Source organism: Oreochromis niloticus, linkage group LG12 (genome assembly GCF_001858045.2).
Source record: "Oreochromis niloticus isolate F11D_XX linkage group LG12, O_niloticus_UMD_NMBU, whole genome shotgun sequence".
NCBI classification, from domain to species: domain Eukaryota; kingdom Metazoa; phylum Chordata; class Actinopteri; order Cichliformes; family Cichlidae; genus Oreochromis; species Oreochromis niloticus.
Window position 1 is genome coordinate 29,291,732 of NC_031977.2, and position 19,454 is coordinate 29,311,185.

General features: G+C 37.5%; 2 protein-coding genes across 3 annotated transcripts; one reads left to right on the top strand and one right to left on the bottom strand.

The window, feature by feature from the left end:
* Positions 1–936: 936 nt before the first annotated feature.
* lrrc8ab (leucine rich repeat containing 8 VRAC subunit Ab) lies at positions 937–11,603 on the bottom strand. 2 transcript variants are annotated; one of them, XM_003454179.4, is made up of 4 exons: positions 11,482–11,603; positions 10,818–10,936; positions 5,505–7,614; positions 939–5,322 (listed from the first exon to the last, which is right to left on the bottom strand). In XM_003454179.4, exons 3-4 carry the CDS (start codon positions 7,605–7,607, stop codon positions 5,047–5,049), a joined length of 2,379 nt encoding a protein of 792 aa, XP_003454227.1. In that variant the 5' UTR covers positions 7,608–7,614; positions 10,818–10,936; positions 11,482–11,603; the 3' UTR covers positions 939–5,046. The 2 variants fall into 2 exon arrangements, with proteins under 2 accessions (XP_019221551.1, XP_003454227.1); XM_019366006.2 differs by lacking the exons at positions 10,818–10,936; positions 11,482–11,603 and adding an exon at positions 10,122–10,794 and having other exon boundaries at positions 937–5,322.
* hscb (HscB mitochondrial iron-sulfur cluster cochaperone) lies at positions 11,604–18,879 on the top strand. Its single transcript, XM_003454157.4, has 6 exons — positions 11,604–12,110; positions 12,206–12,302; positions 16,823–16,912; positions 17,064–17,208; positions 18,276–18,323; positions 18,477–18,879. Exons 1-6 carry the CDS (start codon positions 11,743–11,745, stop codon positions 18,569–18,571), a joined length of 843 nt encoding a protein of 280 aa, XP_003454205.2. The 5' UTR covers positions 11,604–11,742; the 3' UTR covers positions 18,572–18,879.
* The last annotated feature ends 575 nt before the right edge of the window (positions 18,880–19,454 follow it).

A 19,454-nucleotide genomic window follows, 5' to 3' on the forward strand; every position in this document is an offset into this window, starting at 1 on the left:
TATATCTATATATATATCTGTATATATATCTATATCTATATCTATATATATATATATAGATATAGATATAGATATATATATATATGAAACAAAGACAAATACGAGAGGGGCAGACAATTGAAACATTAAAGAAAAAAAAAAAATGAATCACTGGCACTAACAGTGAGGGGAGGGACATTTTGCTGACATGGTTTGGGCGTGGTTGGCCAGTTTCTGGAAATGGTCCTCGCAAAAAAATTTTTAGTGAGTGATCCCCTTCATCCTATGATGAAGGATTTTTGTAAAGGTGGGAGTGGTATCTTCCTGCATGACAATAGCTTTGCCCATGAGGGCATAATGGCTCAGTCACACTAGAGTACAAATAGGATAGCCAACTCATTGCGACAAGGAAATTTCAATTTGTAAAAGTTTTGGTCATGCCACTGCCTCAAACCTCTGTTTGAACGTGTGTGACTGTAGCATGATATGGGTCTTTGCAGCCACCATAAGGTCAGTTGAACACCTACAGTATGAGAGATGTTATACATATTTACACATTTGCACACAGGTCAGTATCTGCATCTACACACTAGTTTGATGTGCACACTTGCACATCAAGCTAAACCTTTATGTAATTTTTTTAACCCTTGTGTGATGACGCTATTAAGACATAGGCAGAGCACAAAGCAGAGATGAAGGTTTTTAAGATATATGGCACGTCAAGATTTGAAGAGGCTCTTTATAATGTCAGATAAAAACGAGCTAAATTACAGCATCACCTCTAATGAAAATTCCGAGTATTCAAGGCTTGGGTTTATGACATGTTCTCCGTGCTGGTGTAAAACACCTGAGAACAGATTAGTTCATAAAATCTTCAGAGTAAATTTCATTAGCACTACAGTGAGCAATTTCTGAGAAAAGTTTGTGCCAAAAGCCCAACAGACACCAAGACAAATGTGGCTTACTTCATTTTTTTTATTTTACTGGAGTCAGTGGTGTACAAGACATGAAGAGAAACATGTTCAAACACACTCAGTGTCGGTACTAATGCATTGATGATGTTCCTTTGGCAAAAAACAAAACAAAACAAAACTGCACAAAACCAAATGTGTCAAGATAACACGTCTGATTGTAATAGAGAAAGATGGAAAATTATTTTGTACCCAAATTAAACATTTTAAGAGGAAAAAATACAAATTAAAAATAGAAAACAGAAACCAAGGGGTAAGGTCCCATTATTCAGACATACACACTTGGGCTTTATCTATTGCTCACAATGAAGACACAATTCAGACATGAGATGTTTGACAAAAACACAAGCAAGGTCAAATAAAGTGGTTTCTCCTTGAAAATACAGATACATTTAGTTTCAATTCAGCAGTTATTATTAAATACACAAAACTAAAAAATAATGTATAGAAATTTGATATAAAAATGTTATCACAACTGTTTAAATTATTACAAATACCAGAAATAATAATAAAAAAATAATACCATAATAATAATAATAATAATAATAATAGACAGTGAACTAAAAAAAAAAGTGAGTACTGGCTGCTTTCCTGAGAAATTTAGTTCTACAATAATCCTAATAGATATCAAAATTAAAATAATAAAATTAGTCTAATAATAAAAATGAAAAAAAAAGAAAGATTAACAGTGACTAAGACAAAAACATGTTTATTTAATGTTACTACACTATGCACTGACCACTTATTTACAGTACTGATTGCAACAAATCACTTAGACGTGATGACATGATGTCCCTTTTAAATGGAATAGTCGATTCTCTTACTAAATAGGTGTACTGCTGATGTGTTTGTGGGTGTCACTCAAAATGCTCCACTAAAGACCAAAATCCATCTCTTTTTTTCCCTTTTTAATATTTCTATGTAAAAGCTTAAGCGTAAACTTAAATTTAATCTCGTGGCTGGCAGTCATTCAGGTAAACCTTCCCAAACTGGAAAATGCCCAAAACAGGTTTTTCTATGTGCATACAATAACTTGTACACTTTTGTTTGCAACATCTAAAAGTAAGTTCTGAGAGAAGTGCTATAGTGCAAAAGCATCCTTTAAGCACAACAATCTCTAATCTACTTAATGTGAAAATCTCACCATGTCTTTAGTAAAACCAATGTGACAAAAGGAATACAAATGCACATTAGAAATCTATATCATTACTAACAATACAGTTTAAATAAATGTAATACTGCACAACATAGCATAGTCAAACATGTCACGGTTATAGATGCGCATAGCTGAAATGTTTTCTATTATGTATATTGCTTCAGTCAATCTTTATTAGAACAGGAATTGTATTTTTCTTGGGGTAAATACAAGAATTTCTGTTGTGTGTTATGCTGCATCAGAACTGTGGATCAATATCAGATTCCACATTTTTAGCTTTGTCTTGGTCACTGTGTCAAAACAAAAATACAGAACAGTCACTCTCAACTGAGCAAAAACAAGTAAACCTTTACCTAAAAATCTCTTTCTTAATTAAAAACTAGTGAAGATTAAATCTGCCTTTAACTATGAGAAATAAAGTTTATATTTTGAGAAAAGAATGCACTGGTTACTTCCAATTAAGTCTGATTATTGATTTAAAAAACAAAACAAAACAAAAAACATATCTTTTCTTTTCCTTAACAGGAACTCGTTTCTGCAAGAAGTACATCTAGTACTAAAACAAAGAAAGGTATAAAAACAACAAACAGATAAAACCCTTCCCCAAAACCCAGAACGTCAATGACATAGTAGCTTATCTGACACCCGATCCATCACAACTCAGAGGTTATTGCCCATAAAACAACAAATGACCTCGATCTTGAGCACAACTTAGGTGAAGATTCACTGGGTGATTGTGTGTGCAAGCTTGATTATATTGTGACTAACACTGTCTTGTGAATGAACAATACACCATGGATGCCTGGCATAAGCTCAACAGTCTTTTGGACAGATGAGCTTTAAAAAAAAAATAATAAAATAAAATAAATAAATAAAAATAAAACATTAATAATAAACTACACTTTGTGCATCTTCAGTAACCAAAATCTAAACTCAACAGCTAGGTACAGCCTTGTAGAAGTTTTACCGGACATTTTAAATTACAAGGTTTGCTCTCTGCTGACCCCGACTCTTTGCAGTAGTTGTTAATAGTGAGGAACAAGACCGGTGATCAGATTTAAACCAACATTTAACCATACTCAATATCACAAGGTGAGGTTACAAGAAAAACAGAAACTGGGTATGTGTTGGGGTGGGGAATCAACTTAAGACATATTAAGTGTCAAGCATGGTCACTTCTGAAAATTTTGCAAGAAGTGACCCCCCCCCCAAAAAAGGAAACTATGACAATAGCTCCATCACTATCTGGGGTTGACTATTATGGTGCACTTTGAAAAACTAACAATTTTCATCTGACCAGACAACGGAAACATAACAATCAATTCATGACAATGAGAGGAGAAAATAAGGCAACTAATCTGATCGACTTGTAAGATTTACTTCATTTTCTTTTCATTTAATTGGAATGTAGATTGATTCTGTAGCAGTAAAATTTCAAACTTCTTTACTACTAGCTTTTTAATATCAGCAGAAAACAGTAAAAGTGACTTTTATCCTCACCTCAGTGAGTAATATGTAACATTTCCAACATTTAACGTTTAGGATGTGTGTTTTCTCACACATAGGTGAGCAGCTTCTTCACTGAACATTGCACACTAATGCAGTCCAGTAATAATAAAGTAACAGAATTTGAATCCTATCAAGGTAGAAAATATAATATTACAATGTTATAGTAACAAACTACAAATGAACATGAGGCGAGGTGCTTAAAAAATACATTTAAAGACATGATGACATGTCTGGTCTTTCTTATTTGTAGCTATTGAGCTATCATTGCTTATCACCAGTGATTCTTTTTACATCTGCTACAAAAAAAAAAAGCCCCAATCTCATTTAAGCCTCTACGTTTGACAGACATATTGCAAATACTTTCAGGCTCCATTTTAATTTCACCACTGTCATTCTGTATAAACTTAATCTGAATTCCTATGAGGCAGACATGACTCATCTCATTCAAAATCTTTAAGCATTCCCCCGCATTTTATTTTGTTATGTGCAAGTTATTGCAAACATATCATATACTTTTGTGTGAAAATGTTATTTTCCATTAAAGATATACTAGCAGTAAGGTTTGTATTCTGATATGCTTCACTAATACCATTTTAATGCTAGTGCAATAAGTGATATTCAGCAGAATAATTGCTTTTCCTTAAGCACTAGGTCAAACACACATCTTTCCATAGAAAGAGGGAACCGAACCCTCCATTCTGCCAAATTGTCTATTCTAGTATCAAAAGATGTTCAGCCAACCAACTAACAAAAAGCCCTTTAGCGCTACAATACTAACAGTGTCCTCTATGGCCCTCTTCTTCCCACTTTGTAAACCACCTTTAGGTACAAGGCTCTCAGTATAATTATACTCCACTCATCTATAGTTATTACTGTTTTGTTAAGTCATACTATCAAATCACTCTCAATAGCATCTTTGTAACTCAAAACAGGTGATTATCGTCTATATACAGAAATAAAGATGTCTTGGAAGTAATTTTGCCATCTCATTGTGCCTTCAAACCAGAACACCTGACAGAATATTTTAATGTATTAAACCTGATGTTTTTAGTATTGATCAGTGTTATTTTTCTTTTCAGTAAAATTGGCTCCGAGTGTTGCATACGCTGTCTTCTATACCATAATCGAGAGGCATAAAAATGTAAACACAAGATTCAAACTACATTATTGCTAAAAAGCATCATTACTGGATTATAATGTAAAGGCCTGAGAAGTTTTTTGTCAAGGAATTAATAAATCAAATAGACTAAGAAGACAACCAGAAACTGCCAGGATTTTGGTTCTACCAATCTGGCACTGGTTCTTGATGCCCAAACTTAGAAACGGCACAATGCAGCAGGAATACTGCCTGTTATGGCAAGCATCTGGGACCAACTTGTAGGTCCAGAGCCAGTAAATCAGTATCTGTACTTGCAGATGCAAACCTGTTTTTTAAGCTTGTTCTTTGTCCGCTTTCCACAACTGTTCCTTGACCTCTGTGGGCAGTGTGTTGAACAAGTCCTCTTCCACCACAAGACCAGTTCTCTTCAGCTGTCGGCACTCTCCAAGTTCCACTGGCAGACACTCTAGGCGATTTCCTCTAAGCTCTAGTTGTGTCAATGCAGTCAACTCTCCAAATCGTGATGGTAGAGACTGCAGGCAATTGTTTCCCAAGTTCAAAGTGCGAAGCTTCTTGCACTGGAACAGTTCATTAGGCAGGTTCTCAATCTGTATTTTAAAGAACAAGGGATTTTCCATTGGGAAAGAAAAGGAAAGAAATTATGACTTCTAAGTTAATTTATTGTTTTATCAGCAAATAAATAATACAAATAAAGCATTATGGATAAACTCCAAACTATAATTAGGATAATATTAAAATCTTTGGAAACGATGCTTATTACATCACTTACCCTATTAGCTGTCACTGCCAGGTATTGAAGATTTTGGAGGAAGCCAATATCTGTTGGGATATAGGTTAGGTTGTTATGGCTCAAATCCAAGAAGCGCAGCTTGCGGCAATAGAACAGCTGGCTGGGGATCTTCTCAATCTTGTTTCTGTTCAGGTACAGCTTCTCCAGGTTGTTCAGGTTGCCAATCTGAATAGGAATGTAGGCAATCTGGTTGTACCAGAGCTTAAGGCAGACCAACCGATGAAGATGCTGGAAGCTGATGATCTCCTCAATGGTCTTCAGGTTGTTATCCTTCAGATCAATCTCTTGCAAGTTGTGTAAACTGAAGATTGAGTGTGGTATGCGTTCAAGATCACAGCGAATAAGCTCTAGTTCTGTCAGATTTACCATCTTTTTTAGACTATTGAGCACCATGAGCTTGGTTCCTTCATTATTGATGGACAATTTCTGGAGGTGCATGCCCACATCAGTGACCACTTGAGGTAGCTTGGTGAGATTGCTCTTCAGACGAAGCACTTTGAGTCTCTTGAGCTCCCGGAGCCCATCAATGACGATGTAAGGGTTGTTCTCAGCACTGAGATTCCCTGTCAGATGAAGCTCACTGAGATTCTTCAAACTGTAGATCCATAAGGGGATTTCTTTAATGTCGGTGAACTTGATATGCAGAGACTTTAAATTTTCACGCAAAAAAGCCAAAGCTGGAGCTTCAATTTTGGCTGGGGTGTGATAAAGCCACATCTCTCGCAGGTTAACCAGCTGAGCAATGATTGGGGGAATGGTAATATCTGGGATTAGCTCCAGTTTAAGAACCTCCAACTCCATCAGATCGAACACTGTATCTGGAATGCCACTAAGCATGAAAAGGTGCAACTCCAACTTCTCCTGAGAGTTCTTAGTTATCCTCTGCCTGAGTTTGTCCAGTGTCCACTCGTTGTTGAGGTTGAGTTGCCTCAGCTTATTTTCGCTTACCTCTGAGAGGAACACGGCAAAGCGTTTGGAGTACAGAGGATCATACTGATCTATCATGTGCAACATGAATGCAAAGTCATTCTTCACATCAGGTATGTCACTGTAGCTGCTCTCTTCGCGGATTGACTCAAAGGAGTACTTCTTCAGGGAGCGCCGAAGCATCCAGCAAAGCGTGTACATGCAGATCAAACCATACACCACCACTAAACTAATGTAGAAACACGCTAAGATTTTAAAAAGTGTAGCAAGTGGGTGAGCACAACGGTACACGCTGTAACCAGTCAGGCTCTCTATATTTACAGAACAGTCAACACTAAATTGAATATCATGCACATAATACCCTGTGTAGCAGATTATCAAAATAAACTTGATGACTTTGATAATAGTCTGGCGTATGTACAGTCTGTATACAATGTCTCCTTCTTCCACGTGTATGCGGAACTTTTTCACTTTTTCAAACAGAGCTTTTGCCTGTTCACCCTCTTTCTTGTCCAAAACTCCTGTTTCCGTTCTATCTACAATGCCCTGCTCAAAGCGTGATTTTGTCCTTTGAAGCATAGGAACACTTGCTTCAACATCCTCACTTATTACAGATTCCTTGTGGTCCATCGAGCCATTCATTTTCATTGGTTTTGGGTCACTTTCCTCAACCACTGTCTCTGATAGTGCCCTTGTTGTCCACGGAGAATCGAAGCATTTTAGCAAGATAGATACAAAGTGTTCTAGTTTGGAGCTAGTCCGTGGAAACTTAAACCAAAAGTTGCTGCAAGCTAGAAAAATAAGGGTGTGGAGTAATACTAGGTAGGGGAAATACTTGGCAAACCAGTGCAATGTATTTTCATAGCAGACAGCATCAACATAATTGTACTGGTGGCGGTCCAAATCATACTGGATCCCTTTGGGCACTGATGATGTGATGCTTGAATTGAAGTTCTTCTTGCAGGTTTCATTGACCACCCATTTGCAGGGCAAGCAGATCATCTTGTCCTGGGTGACCTGCAGTGTTCCCCCAAAAACAGAAATCATGAGCATGACAATAGAGATATAGTCGGTGAAGACATCCCACCAAGGTTTCAGGATGCGGTATGCTGGCTGTGTGTCCACAAAGTACCGCAGCTCGGTGATGGGGATCATGGTTTATCTGTGGGAACGTAGAGAATGTAGACAGTGATGTATTGAATTAAAGACCCCTGTCAAACATCAGAACAATACAGAAATGTCTGTTTACAAATTAAACACTCCTTCCCTGTAGTGCTTAAGCAACCTTTGCCTAAACGACGACAAAAAACCTAGCAGAAAAATCAATACTATAATTCTAACTAACAAGGGCACACATCAGAACGCTGACCATGGTTAATTTGAAGGCTGTCAGGAGTAATGAATAGCGATTGTGACAAAGACTTTGGTGTTTAACTTTACTTGGTGGACTACCATGTTATTGATTTACCTATTGTTAAGCAGGCTCAATTAATCTTGCTTTCAAAGGACTGTCATACCAGACAAGTCATTTCAAATGTTAGGGCCAAATGGCAATCAATAAAATATAAATTAAATTTATCTGCATCTTAAGTTACTCCTACAAGATTAAGGTGAAGTATTAATGGGCTGCCTATGTTAAGAAAAAAAAATACAGGCAAAGAAACAGCTGCCTTCAATATGTATGCAAGGTGTAAACGTGATAAATGACTAAGTTAGGCAGGCAGTAATTTCACACTTGTTAATCGTGAGAGGTTGTATTATTACTGTTCGTCAGCAGTAATAATACATAAATTCCACTTCTCTATTCTGATGCCAATTATAACACAAAATCTGAGTACCAAAACTAAAACAGGCACAACAGCAGCCACCTCAAGGCAATTTACATTGTAAGATAAAGACCCTACAATAATACAGTGATCAGACAACATGAGATTCATCCATCTGTTTAACATGGGGTTTTCGGCCTCTACAAGTAATGTAGCCAATTAATGAAGCAGGGTTTTCAATGCATATTAAAAGATTTTGGCACTCAAGTTCAGAAACATTTTAATTTAATTGTATGTGGAATGTAATTTACGAAGCATGAGTAAGTCACAAAATGACTTATTTTAGGGGAAAACAGTATTGCTAAAGGAAAACACACTGAATACAAGTTGCCCACTCACTCATGCTTTTTACATTAGATAAAAAGTGCTGTATGGATGTGCATGTGCTTGAGTGAATGAGACTTGTTGAAAGAAAGCATTCTGAGTGTTCAAATTGAGTAGAAAAGCACCATATAAGTTCCAGTTCATTTATCATTTAAGTGTGTAACCAACCTCAAAATGTGAATTTTGAACAGTTACCCACAGATTTAAATTGTTCTTATGGTGGGGTGGCCATGAATACGTTCACTGAACAAAGCACATACACATGTTAATGTAATAACCATTGCTAAATAATTAAACAGAAACTCGACTTTCATTACTCATTCGTTTTTACATCACAACTGTGGTGATATAACAGATAGTGGAGTTGCTCATAATCCAGCATGTGAGACAATTTCAAATTGGATGGAAGATACACGCAGACAGCCTTACTAAGCTGCTGTGGATACAGTCACCAAAATTAAAAATGAATTCACTTTGTTACATATTTACTCGCTGAAGAAAGGAATTCCTTACACTGCTCATTATATAACTTTTGCATTATTAACAAGGTGGTATGACATAATGTACACTGTCACATTACCATGAGTTAACAACATAAACCTTATGCTACAGTCCCACAAAATGCCACAAACCCATACTCTAACAAGGGCACACTCAAGATGTTTCTTTTAGTATGTAGGTATTAACACAAAGGTGACAGTAAAGATAATTAAGCCAGCCCAAATAGGATCCAAAGAGAAAAATGCTGTAGCCAAAGCAATGCTACTTTGGAGGCTATAGCGTTATAAGCCCGACTGCTAATTACTCCTTTAACATCGTTAAAGGAGTAACTTGCGAGCATCTGAAAATGCCAAAACAGGTAATCCAACACTTTTTATTAAATCCTTTGAATTATCATTTAACATCGTTCTGATTTCTTTGCTATTAGCTTTGTATTGGTTGTACTAATACTAATACCAATATTTGGTGATTCAAAAAAATCCGATCCAATTCCAATATACTGTCTGATATAATTTTTCCTTCAGAAAGAAGAAACATGAATAGATTAGTCAAACTCCAATAAAAAGTAATATCTCCTCAAAAATTTTAGATCACACAAAGTGAAGTCAGCTGATTAACACAAAATCAATTCATCATCCAAATATAACTGACAAACTTATGAAACACAAGTAATGACATACCAGACATGATTACTCAAACATGTATGTCTGAGTAAATACATACATGTATGTATTCATTTATTTATTCATTTGCAATTTGTACAAAAATGCATTGCAGGAAAATTTTGTCCCAATACTAGGATATATCACCTTCCTTATGATGAATGTTTGAGTAAACAGACACAAAAACATACAGAGACTCTTTCCTTTAGTAGGTAGGTAATGCATTGTCTGGGGGATATTGCTGGACAAGCCAAAACTATTATTTTTAAATTGAAAAAAAAGTCACATAATACATAGCTTATGTAAAATGATAGGTTAACAATGTCCTATTAGGTATGAAAATTTGTTTTACTTACAAATTCCAATTGTAAAGCACAAGTCCTCCATACATAAACAGCCAAGAGCAATCCACAACTAATCTCCCTTACCTCTGCTGTACATCAGAGCCAGATAAAGCCCTCTAAATTGCCACACCCAGCATGAAAGCTCGAGAAGTCACTCTTCTTAAGAAGATGTTCCGTTTTGGCTTGTTTAACCCAAACAACGTGACCGCCAGAGGAGCCACCTTGCTCCCCTGCTCTCTATTCTTAGCGGTTTCCGTTAATAATACCCAGAGTATTGTCTGTGGGGGCCTTGAGAAGTACCTCCCTCGACCTTCAGGAAGAGATCCTGTTTACCTTATAGAAGCTGCTGTCTCCAACAAGTGTCTCTCTGGAATACTCTACAGTCAGCTTTTGCACCCTCCCAAAAACACACACACACACACACACACACACACACACACACACACACACACCAAGAATGAAGACCTGGCATTCATCACAGAGCTTGTACTTTGGTAGGAAACTGTAATGACAAATAGTCGAGACGCCTAGTCTGATTCTTGGCCAAATAAGCATATTTACACTGGCCAGTGTTCAGAGAATTTTTTTTCTTCACACAGCTAGCAGCTGTTGTATTGCGACCGCCTGTATGGATGGACGATGAAGCAGCAACAAGTACTCTTGGACGATGAAGCAGCAACAAGTACTCTTAGTCAATAAAATACTCACAAGTTTGGAGGTGTTATCTGTGCTCCAGTGCCTGATGATGTCCTTGGCGGACTAGCCACTCACTGAGTATCCAGAACTCTTCATGAAGCATTGCCTCTTTTGTCAGAATGCAGTTGAATCTGAAAGAAAAAAACAAAACAACCCAATTGGTATGAAAATGCAGTTTTCTAGACTTTCTGAAAAAGGCAATTAAAGTTACGCAAGCGTGCATTAAGTGATGTTTTAAGCTGATGCTTCTTAAATGGGTGATTATTTAAAATAATAATAAAAATAAGCTAGTTTGAATTTGTTTTTGTCACCGCTCAACCATAACATGGGATGCCTTTGTCATCCAGCTAGCTGAGCAAGCTACTCAACATAAAGTTAAACCCGGGTGCTTTTTTTCTTCACATGTGCCCTTAAATAACATGAAACGCTGTTTTTAAGGCCGTGAACTGGAATCTGACAACAACCAGCTTATTTGTCAGTACCGACCACGAATAAAGGCTTTTTGTTGTTAAGACATGTTCGCAAACTAAGCTATACTGTTCAGCTAGTGAGCTAAGCTAGCTACATGCAGACCAGGGGTTCTTGTTATCGTTACATCCTCGGCAAAAGCCGCACCTAAAACGACACTAGTACACTACTAACAAACACTGAACATTTTGTGAGGTGTTCAGCTTACTTCAATTGGTGTGCTGCGTCCAAAACTAAGGCTACTTTATCAATAGTTCCTCACAAATTGCGTTTGCTGTTGCCAGCTAGCTGTTGGTTTTCCATCAAGAACTCGAAACCCACCGAGCGGCGGCAGTGTGACAGTGTTACAAAACGTAGAAGAAGAACGCTCTTCTTCGTTTGTTTTTCCGGAAAGAGATGTGTTTTGACAGTGAACATTTTGTGTATTTATTGAGTGCACGACAGCGAGTAGTGCATTTTAATTCCAGAAATGTTGTCTGTCAACTCTTTGAGGATTGTTGGCTCATCCCGGGCTGTACTGCACCCAAGCTGGCTAACCACCAACCGATTGCTTGTTTCTAAAGCTGTTACATGTACAGCTTACAGTATGTCTACCAGCCTCCACAGGAGGGGCACATGGCACAGCAACATGAACTTCAGAGCACTCAGAAAGGAGAGAGAGCTGTTTTACTTCACTAATCAATCCGCTTCACCCAGGAATTGCTGCACAAGTCAAATTAAATTGAACTGCTGGAACTGTAAGCATCTTCTTGACAAAAGACCTGCATTTTTCTGCGTGTCATGCAAAGCAGTGCAGCCCCCTGTAGAAGGGACATCCTACTTCAAGATCATGGATTGGTGAGTTTCTTGTTTACCTTAACATATGTCACCATCTTAAAAAGCTTTCCAAATGAATCCAGTCTATTCATTTTATCATGTGTTACCTTTTTCAGTGACTACACATTCACACTGGACACACAAAAGCTGCAGAAAACATACTTGCAGCTCCAGCGGTCTCTTCATCCAGACAACTTCAGCCAGAAATCTATGGTAGGGAGGGGGAATGTAAGGGGAATAGAGATCTGCTGAGTGAGATGGTCTATGAGTCAGAGAACACTTTCCTTTCTATTAGTTGCCCTGTGACACAGGAAATTGGGTCTGACCCCTTGTCCCCATTTGTCCACTTGTGTGTGCATTTTTGTTTTGTCATGATAATTCATTGTGACTTGGCCATGGGAGTAACTCTGGGCAAAGTAAGAAAGATGGGCTTGTTAAAAGACACTGACAAATGTAGGGCCTGGTTAGGGAACTTGGTTTGTGTTAAGCTACCAAGCAAGCTCAAGGCATAGGAAGCAAGTTTAAGGAATTGAAACTAAATAGCAGTGTAGATGAACAAGCATTTGCTTCTCAGGGAAAAATACAAAAGGGGTATAAAAAGGGGGCCGGGGGGGGGTAGTGTATAAATGGACAGTCTAGTAATATAAACAGCTTTACATGTTGAATTGCATCAGTGTATGTGAAGAGATTCATGGCTGCTTATTTCAGCTATGAAAACCAGGAGGCAACTCCAGTAAGCCAACATGAGTTTATGTTATTTATGTTGATAATTACACTTGTGCCTTTCCTGCTGTGAAATGTAAAAGTGCCTACTAGGACCTGCTTTCCAAAACATTTTACATTATAACTGCAAAATCTAAAATAATAAAAACAGAGGTATATTAAATATATTAAATATTTATACAGGTTAAGAAAGCAAAAGTTAACTTTGGTTTAGAAGTTTTCATTCAATTACTCATCTTGCCTTATGCATGGACACTTTCTAACTCCCACCAGGATAAAAGGTTTGATCACAAGCTGCTAAATTGTGACTTAGGAGTTTATTTGGATAGATTAGGAAAAGTAAGTAGCTGAGATTGTTCCCCTGAAAATAATAAAGTGAAAAAAGGGGGTAAGATCTTGTGACTATTAAGATGTTTTATATGCTGAGTATTTTCTTAATTAGTCAAATAAATTTGGACGGTTTGGCTTAATAAGATCACTGAAACAATTATTTAATTGTGAAAACAGTCCTGATTGTGTTTGTGTATATTGACCCATTATATGGGGCGATCGTGGCTCAAGAGTTGGGAGTTCGCCTTGTAATCAGAAGGTTGCCGGTTCGACCCCCGGCTTGGACAGTCTCGGTCGTTGTGTCTTTGGGCAAGACACTTCACCCGTTGCCTACTGGTGGTGGTCAGAGGGCCCGGTGGCGCCAGTGTCCGGCAGCCTTGCCTCTGTCAGTGCGCCCCAGGGTGGCTGTGGCTACGATGTAGCTTGCCATCACCAGTGTGTGAATGGGTGGATGACTGGATGTGTAAAGTGCCTTGGGGTCCTTAGGGACTAGTAAAGCGCTATACATTTACCATATAAACTCTAATTACACTAAGGAAGTTCCATCGGTATTCAGTCAATGTCAGTCTTTTTAATTTGGCCTCTGTGCACCACCAAGGTAGATTTTAGATGTTTAAAACTGTTAAAATGACACCTTTCAACTTTCAACTTTGATTCAATGGGTTTAATACAAAGTATTGCATTACCTGCTTTGGCATTTTCAGATGCTCATAAGTAATTGGACAGTTGATTGACAATCACAGTCATGGTGAGGGTGAGGTTGATTCCTTGTGTATTTTATGAAACTTTAAGTAGATATAATATCTGACATTCATTCAAAGTTTTGAACTAATATCTAGTAGATTTTCACTGGAGTTCTTAATATGATGTCAGATTGCTGCAAGTAAATAGGGTCACCATAATACTCAAAAAAGAAAATGAAAAATTAGAAAAGCACTGGCCAGCTGAACAACACCAAAAGCCTTGATGGACCATGGAAGGCAACTATAGTAGATGGTAGATCTCTTTACTTGGTAAGAAAACCGCTTTTGTTATATCTAGCAATATCATTGTCAAAGTCTACAATCAAGAGATGCCCTCATGAATGGGTTTACAACAAGATGCAAAACACTGGTTACACTCAAGAACAAGGAAGTCATAATAGGAAGAGAAATGGCTCGTCATCTGCCAAACATGGTAGACGCAGTGTTACTGGAAGGAACATAATATGCCCCACAAGTGTTTACTGATCAAGCATCTAACAGATAACAGATAAACATAGTGCAAATGCAACCCAAGAACTTCTCAAGGCAAAAGAATGGGAGATTCTTCAATGGCCAAGTGAGTCACCTGATCTCAACATAGAAGAGCATGCTTTTCATTAAATGAAGATAAAATGGAAGGGAGAGACGTACAAACAAGCAGGAAGTGAGTAGTTAAGACTAGCAGAGGGTCTCAATGGGAGAAACAGCATTTGGTGATGTCCATGTTTTTTGGACTTCAGGCAGTCATCAGAAGAGAATTTTTGTCCACGTATTAAAAATAATTCTCATATTTAAAGTTATATCATCAGTTTTCCAATTTTATTTTGTGCCTCTGATTGTTTAATCTAAAATCCACTGCGGTGGTGTACAGTAGCACTGCAGTATTTTTGTTTGGTTTGGTTTTTTCCCCCAGCTACAAATAGGATGATATTGTCTATTGCTCTGGAAGAGTTTTGACAAGTTGAAGAAAAATGACACAATTTTGTTGTGATGTCATCAGGGGTATTTCAGCTTGTGCTGAGAGACAGCAAATTTAGAGTTTGAAAGATAAAGATACGTACCAAGGGGAGAGGATATCTTGGAAAAACCTATCACTTGCATATTTTTGGAACCTTAGCCATAAAAAAGCCAGGAAATGTCACTCTGTGACATACTTATTTTTTTTTTTTGTTCATCAAAAATTAATAAGGAGCAGTATGTAGGACTGAGGCTGGGATTCTGTTCCCTTCCAGACGAGCACACAGAATGCAGCTAACATTAAGGTTACATAATTATATAGCTTTGGTTGTTCATTTGTTTAAATTTTTTGCTAATTTCTGATGTAATTAACTTATGTAAATATCCCAGACTCAGCAAATATACAAACCAGTGCCTTCTCATGCTTGCTGTTTTGACAAACTCAGCCAAATTGAGTCTGACAATGACAAATGTACAGGTAAAATCGCATAGTGGCTGGGCAGAGAAGTTCCTCAGGCAAAATAAATGGTAGGTTATGTAACTGCAGAAGGTAGAACACCTATATTAGTGTCATCGAGCACAGAGAGTGTAGTTTGCAACAATATGACTCCCCCTCACCTTACTGTTTGTTTTTTTGCATCATATTTTTAGCTGAGCATACACCAGTGTGCAAACACTAATTTAATTGTGAGTGTTCCTTTCTTACAATAAATCCTGTACAATGGACATTTAAGAGTTCCATAACTTTGCGAGGTAAATACTAAACCACTAGAGATCTTTTTTCCATGAAATAGACAATAAAAGGAAGGCAGTTTAATTTAGGTTCTCCCACTTGTCATTTGATGAAGCACTTACTCACTGATGCTTAGGAAAGAAGTCTGATGTTTTCTTCATCTTCGCTTTTGTAAATTGTCACTTCCTTTAGTTAAAAAAAGAATTTTGTGTCAGGTTTGAGGTTCCTGCCAGATCTTATTGAGCCCACAGCTCATTTACGGTGAGACTGTAAGGGTGATCGCTTACCTAACAATTTCACATAAAGAAATAAGGCTTGTCCCAGTGCATCAGAGTTTTAATGTGTTAGATGTTATTTTACAATGTCGTAAATAGTGTTAAAGCTCCCCATTTTCCAGTTCCCCCCTTGTAGATCATTAAGAAAAATGCATGGCAGTTTATGAGAATAAGCATTATGAATGCAAGATGGAGAGGAGATGTATTGCTTTGGGTGTAATTTATTCTGTACACTCAGGTGGAAAAGCGAAATGCAGAATGTTGTCATGATATGATATGAAAGCTAAACTCATATTCAGCAGAATGTGAGAGGGGAGAGGTAGCCTAAATTGTTTCTTTATACACAACCTGTCCAATATTGTACTGAATCTGTTTTATTTATCACCACCTCTGGCCATTTTTTTCTTAATTAGACATCTTCCACCCTCAGGGGTTTGCATCATATATAGAAAAGTCATTACTTATATGAGGCAGCCACCTACTGCATTGGTTGTTATTAGAGAAACAGCCTCACACGATGGGCCCATGGGGCAGAGCTTCCGACTATTGATTTTCACCAGAGCCGACAGACCTGATAGCTGCAAAATGTTCTCAGATCTGCCAACCATTTCGGAGCTCTCACCCCCGCTCCCACCCAATCCTCACATCTTGTTTCCGCACATTTGTCATGTCAAACTTACACCTGCATCTCCTGAAGGGTCCCAAACTGCTTGACTGCAAGAGTTGATGCATGTCATACAGCTAATTATCAGTATCACAAAGGTTTTTGACAATGCTATAGATTGCAATTGCAAAGTGTAAAATCACTCACATTTTCTGTGAATATTGTAAAGGTTCATTCTTTCAAATCCACAGCAATACAAATAAAAACTTTTGTTTTTATAATACAGCCTTTCTGTTCTTTTTTAATAAATGATTTTGGATTGAACTTGCTATGCTTAGAAATAATTCTAACACATCCCTCTTTTGCAGAAAGAACAGGAGTATTCAGAAAGCCAGTCTGCACTCATTAACAAAGCATACAACACTCTGCTTAAGCCTTTGAGTCGTGGTCTTTATATGGTGAGTTTCAAATCTCTGATTTAACTTGTGGCAAAATTCGTAATTACAAGGTCTGTCTGTGTGATCACATGTTCGTCACCATCTGACAGTCAAAACTAGTGTCTTAGATCTAAAGGAGCAACCTTTGACAGATTCCCATCATATGTTTCAGCTGGAACTAGAGGGAATGAATATAGAAGAGGGCACAGACTCTGGAGCTGATTCAAATTTTCTAATGAAGCTGATGGAGATTAATGAATCCCTCGATGAAGCACAGAGTCCAGAAGAGGCCATTATGATTGGCCGAGATATAAAAGGTAAACAAGTTGTTATTTTAACATTACTTAAGTAGATTTCTAGTAAGTCATTTGCCCAATGTAGCAAAAGTGGATGTGTAAGACACGTTTTTCTACATGTCAGATGTATCTACTTCAGTCTAAATCGTCAATTATTAAAGTGAGAGATGAGAATCACTTAACGGCTGAGCTGCACACATGCTTGATTTTAAGGGTTAAGGTTGCAATCCCTTAGATTTCAGCTCTGGTCTATCTGGAAACACCTGTGGTTACCATAGTAACCTCAAGTGCAGTGTAGCACTACATCTAACACTCCTCAAGGAGCTACTCTTGTCAGAAATACAACAGAGAAGCAAGGGATTTACCCATTTTCACAGCAACCAAACAGACCAGCACTGGTGGAGTGCATATGTAGGGAGATTGAATCCAAGGTGAGAATGACATGAACAATGAAATATACTAAATGAAAAGATCATCAAACAAATACACAGTAATAAACTGTACAGTATATAATGTATGTCTGTTTGCTACTGGAAGCGACTTATTCTTTATACATGGCAGACAGCAGTCTCCACATGCTGCTATGTATTAGTCCTTAAAGACAGTCCCTATACCCTTGTTTTGGATTTTTCAAACAGAGCCAGTTGCTGGTTGATGGAGCAGATACAATTGTGTGCCTTCAGATTCAATTCAGTATAGCTCGCATCATGCCGCATGTGGCTGAACTTGCAGATTTTGATGAGTTTTTATTGAGCTTAAGTATGATTAAAATTTAACCTTGTCTCTGAAGAGGACAAACCATAGGCTTCGATGTTCCGATATTAAGAAATGTGCTCGTCCAATGGGAACAGTTTCACTGGCTACAGTAGTTTTTAATTTGCCCCCAATTTTACATAACAAATGACCCATTACATTACAGAAACAGTCATAATTGCCTCCCAGTAAAGTCAGTACGTGACAGACTTACCTATGTGTATAGAGTCTCTACAGTTTCTAAGTAGATCTCTTCACTGTGAATAAACAGCACCACGTGTGGGGTGTGTTGTTAACACGTGCCGATATAGAACTTGTCTTCTCCTTACTTGCAGGAAAACTGGCAGACTTGACAGTGCATATAGATGCTGCTCTTCGTAAAGGTAATAATATTCAGATGCTGCTTTGAAACACTGTCTATTCCTCCCACTCATTCCTCTTTGTGTGTTTTTGTAATCTAGTTGAAGCTTCCCTTTAAGTTAAGAGTGAGTCATTGATTAAACCTCCTTTTTCACCCTCTTTCTTTTCTTTTTCAGGAGAGCTACAGGCCGCCAAAGCAATACTTGTCCAAATGAAATACTATGCAAACATTGAAGAGAAAGTAAAGGAAAAATTTTCAGAATTCCTGTAGTTTTCTCACTATTTAAACCACTTTATGAAACGTTTTTGACACTTTGTGCAATTCTATAGAGAACATTTTAATCTATTGTACATTTTGGGAGCATGTAATGTTATTTTTAAAGCTGAATAATAAAACTTTACTTGTAATGCATTATCTACAGTTGCATTAATGGTAATAATTGCTTTTTTTCAAATTAAAAACTATAGATATGTGTCTGTAATTGGATGAGTACAGTATCTCCCTTGAATTCCACTAATTTCACAAGCCTAATCGTATCAACTTGTACCTAATGTGTCATTAAATGTGACAGAGATCTATAATTGGCCCTGATTAAAATGCTGCTCTGAGTGTTTATATGATTATCCTGCCTATCAGTTCAGCTTTTTGTCATGTGGGGCTCACACATAGATGAACGATCCCCACACAGTTCCTCGGAGTACCTTTAGGTGGAGACATAACACCTTAACAATCATGAAGAAAACCAATACTTGGTGTACAAGCCAGATATAGGACCAGAAGGAAGCCCTTTAATTGAGGCGGACAACCTTATGAATTATTAATGGTTGTTTCATATGTCGCTTTAATGCTATGATAATCAGGATGACCCCCACTGAATGACGATTATTTGATGAACCTAAGATTCCTGCTCTGTCGTTTATAGCTCATAAAATGAATGTAAATAGTCCCTGCACACCTGCGCCAGCAGCGTACTGGTACATGCATCAGAATGCAAATTCATGCACCTTCACATACACATGCTTTCATTTTTCATTTTTTTAATGTAATAGAGAAAAATCCTCATAATTTTGTAATTACAAATTGGAGTTCAAATCACATCTAGAAAGATACTGATAGAGGTGTAACTACTCGGACATATGTGGGGAGGCAATTC

What these genes read in the sequence shown, in the direction of transcription:
- hscb (XM_003454157.4), top strand. Translation starts at nt 11,743, where the DNA reads ATGTTGTCTGTCAACTCTTTGAGGATTGTTGGCTCATCCCGGGCTGTA. An exon ending in TACTTCAAGATCATGGATTG is followed by an intron (nt 12,111 to 12,205) that starts GTGAGTTTCTTG and finishes TACCTTTTTCAG; the next exon opens with TGACTACACATTCACACTGG. An exon ending in ACTTCAGCCAGAAATCTATG is followed by an intron (nt 12,303 to 16,822) that starts GTAGGGAGGGGG and finishes CCTCTTTTGCAG; the next exon opens with AAAGAACAGGAGTATTCAGA.
- lrrc8ab (XM_019366006.2), bottom strand. Translation starts at nt 7,607, where the DNA reads ATGATCCCCATCACCGAGCTGCGGTACTTTGTGGACACACAGCCAGCA. An exon ending in TGGCAGTGACAGCTAATAGG is followed by an intron (nt 5,323 to 5,504) that starts GTAAGTGATGTA and finishes TTTAAAATACAG; the next exon opens with ATTGAGAACCTGCCTAATGA.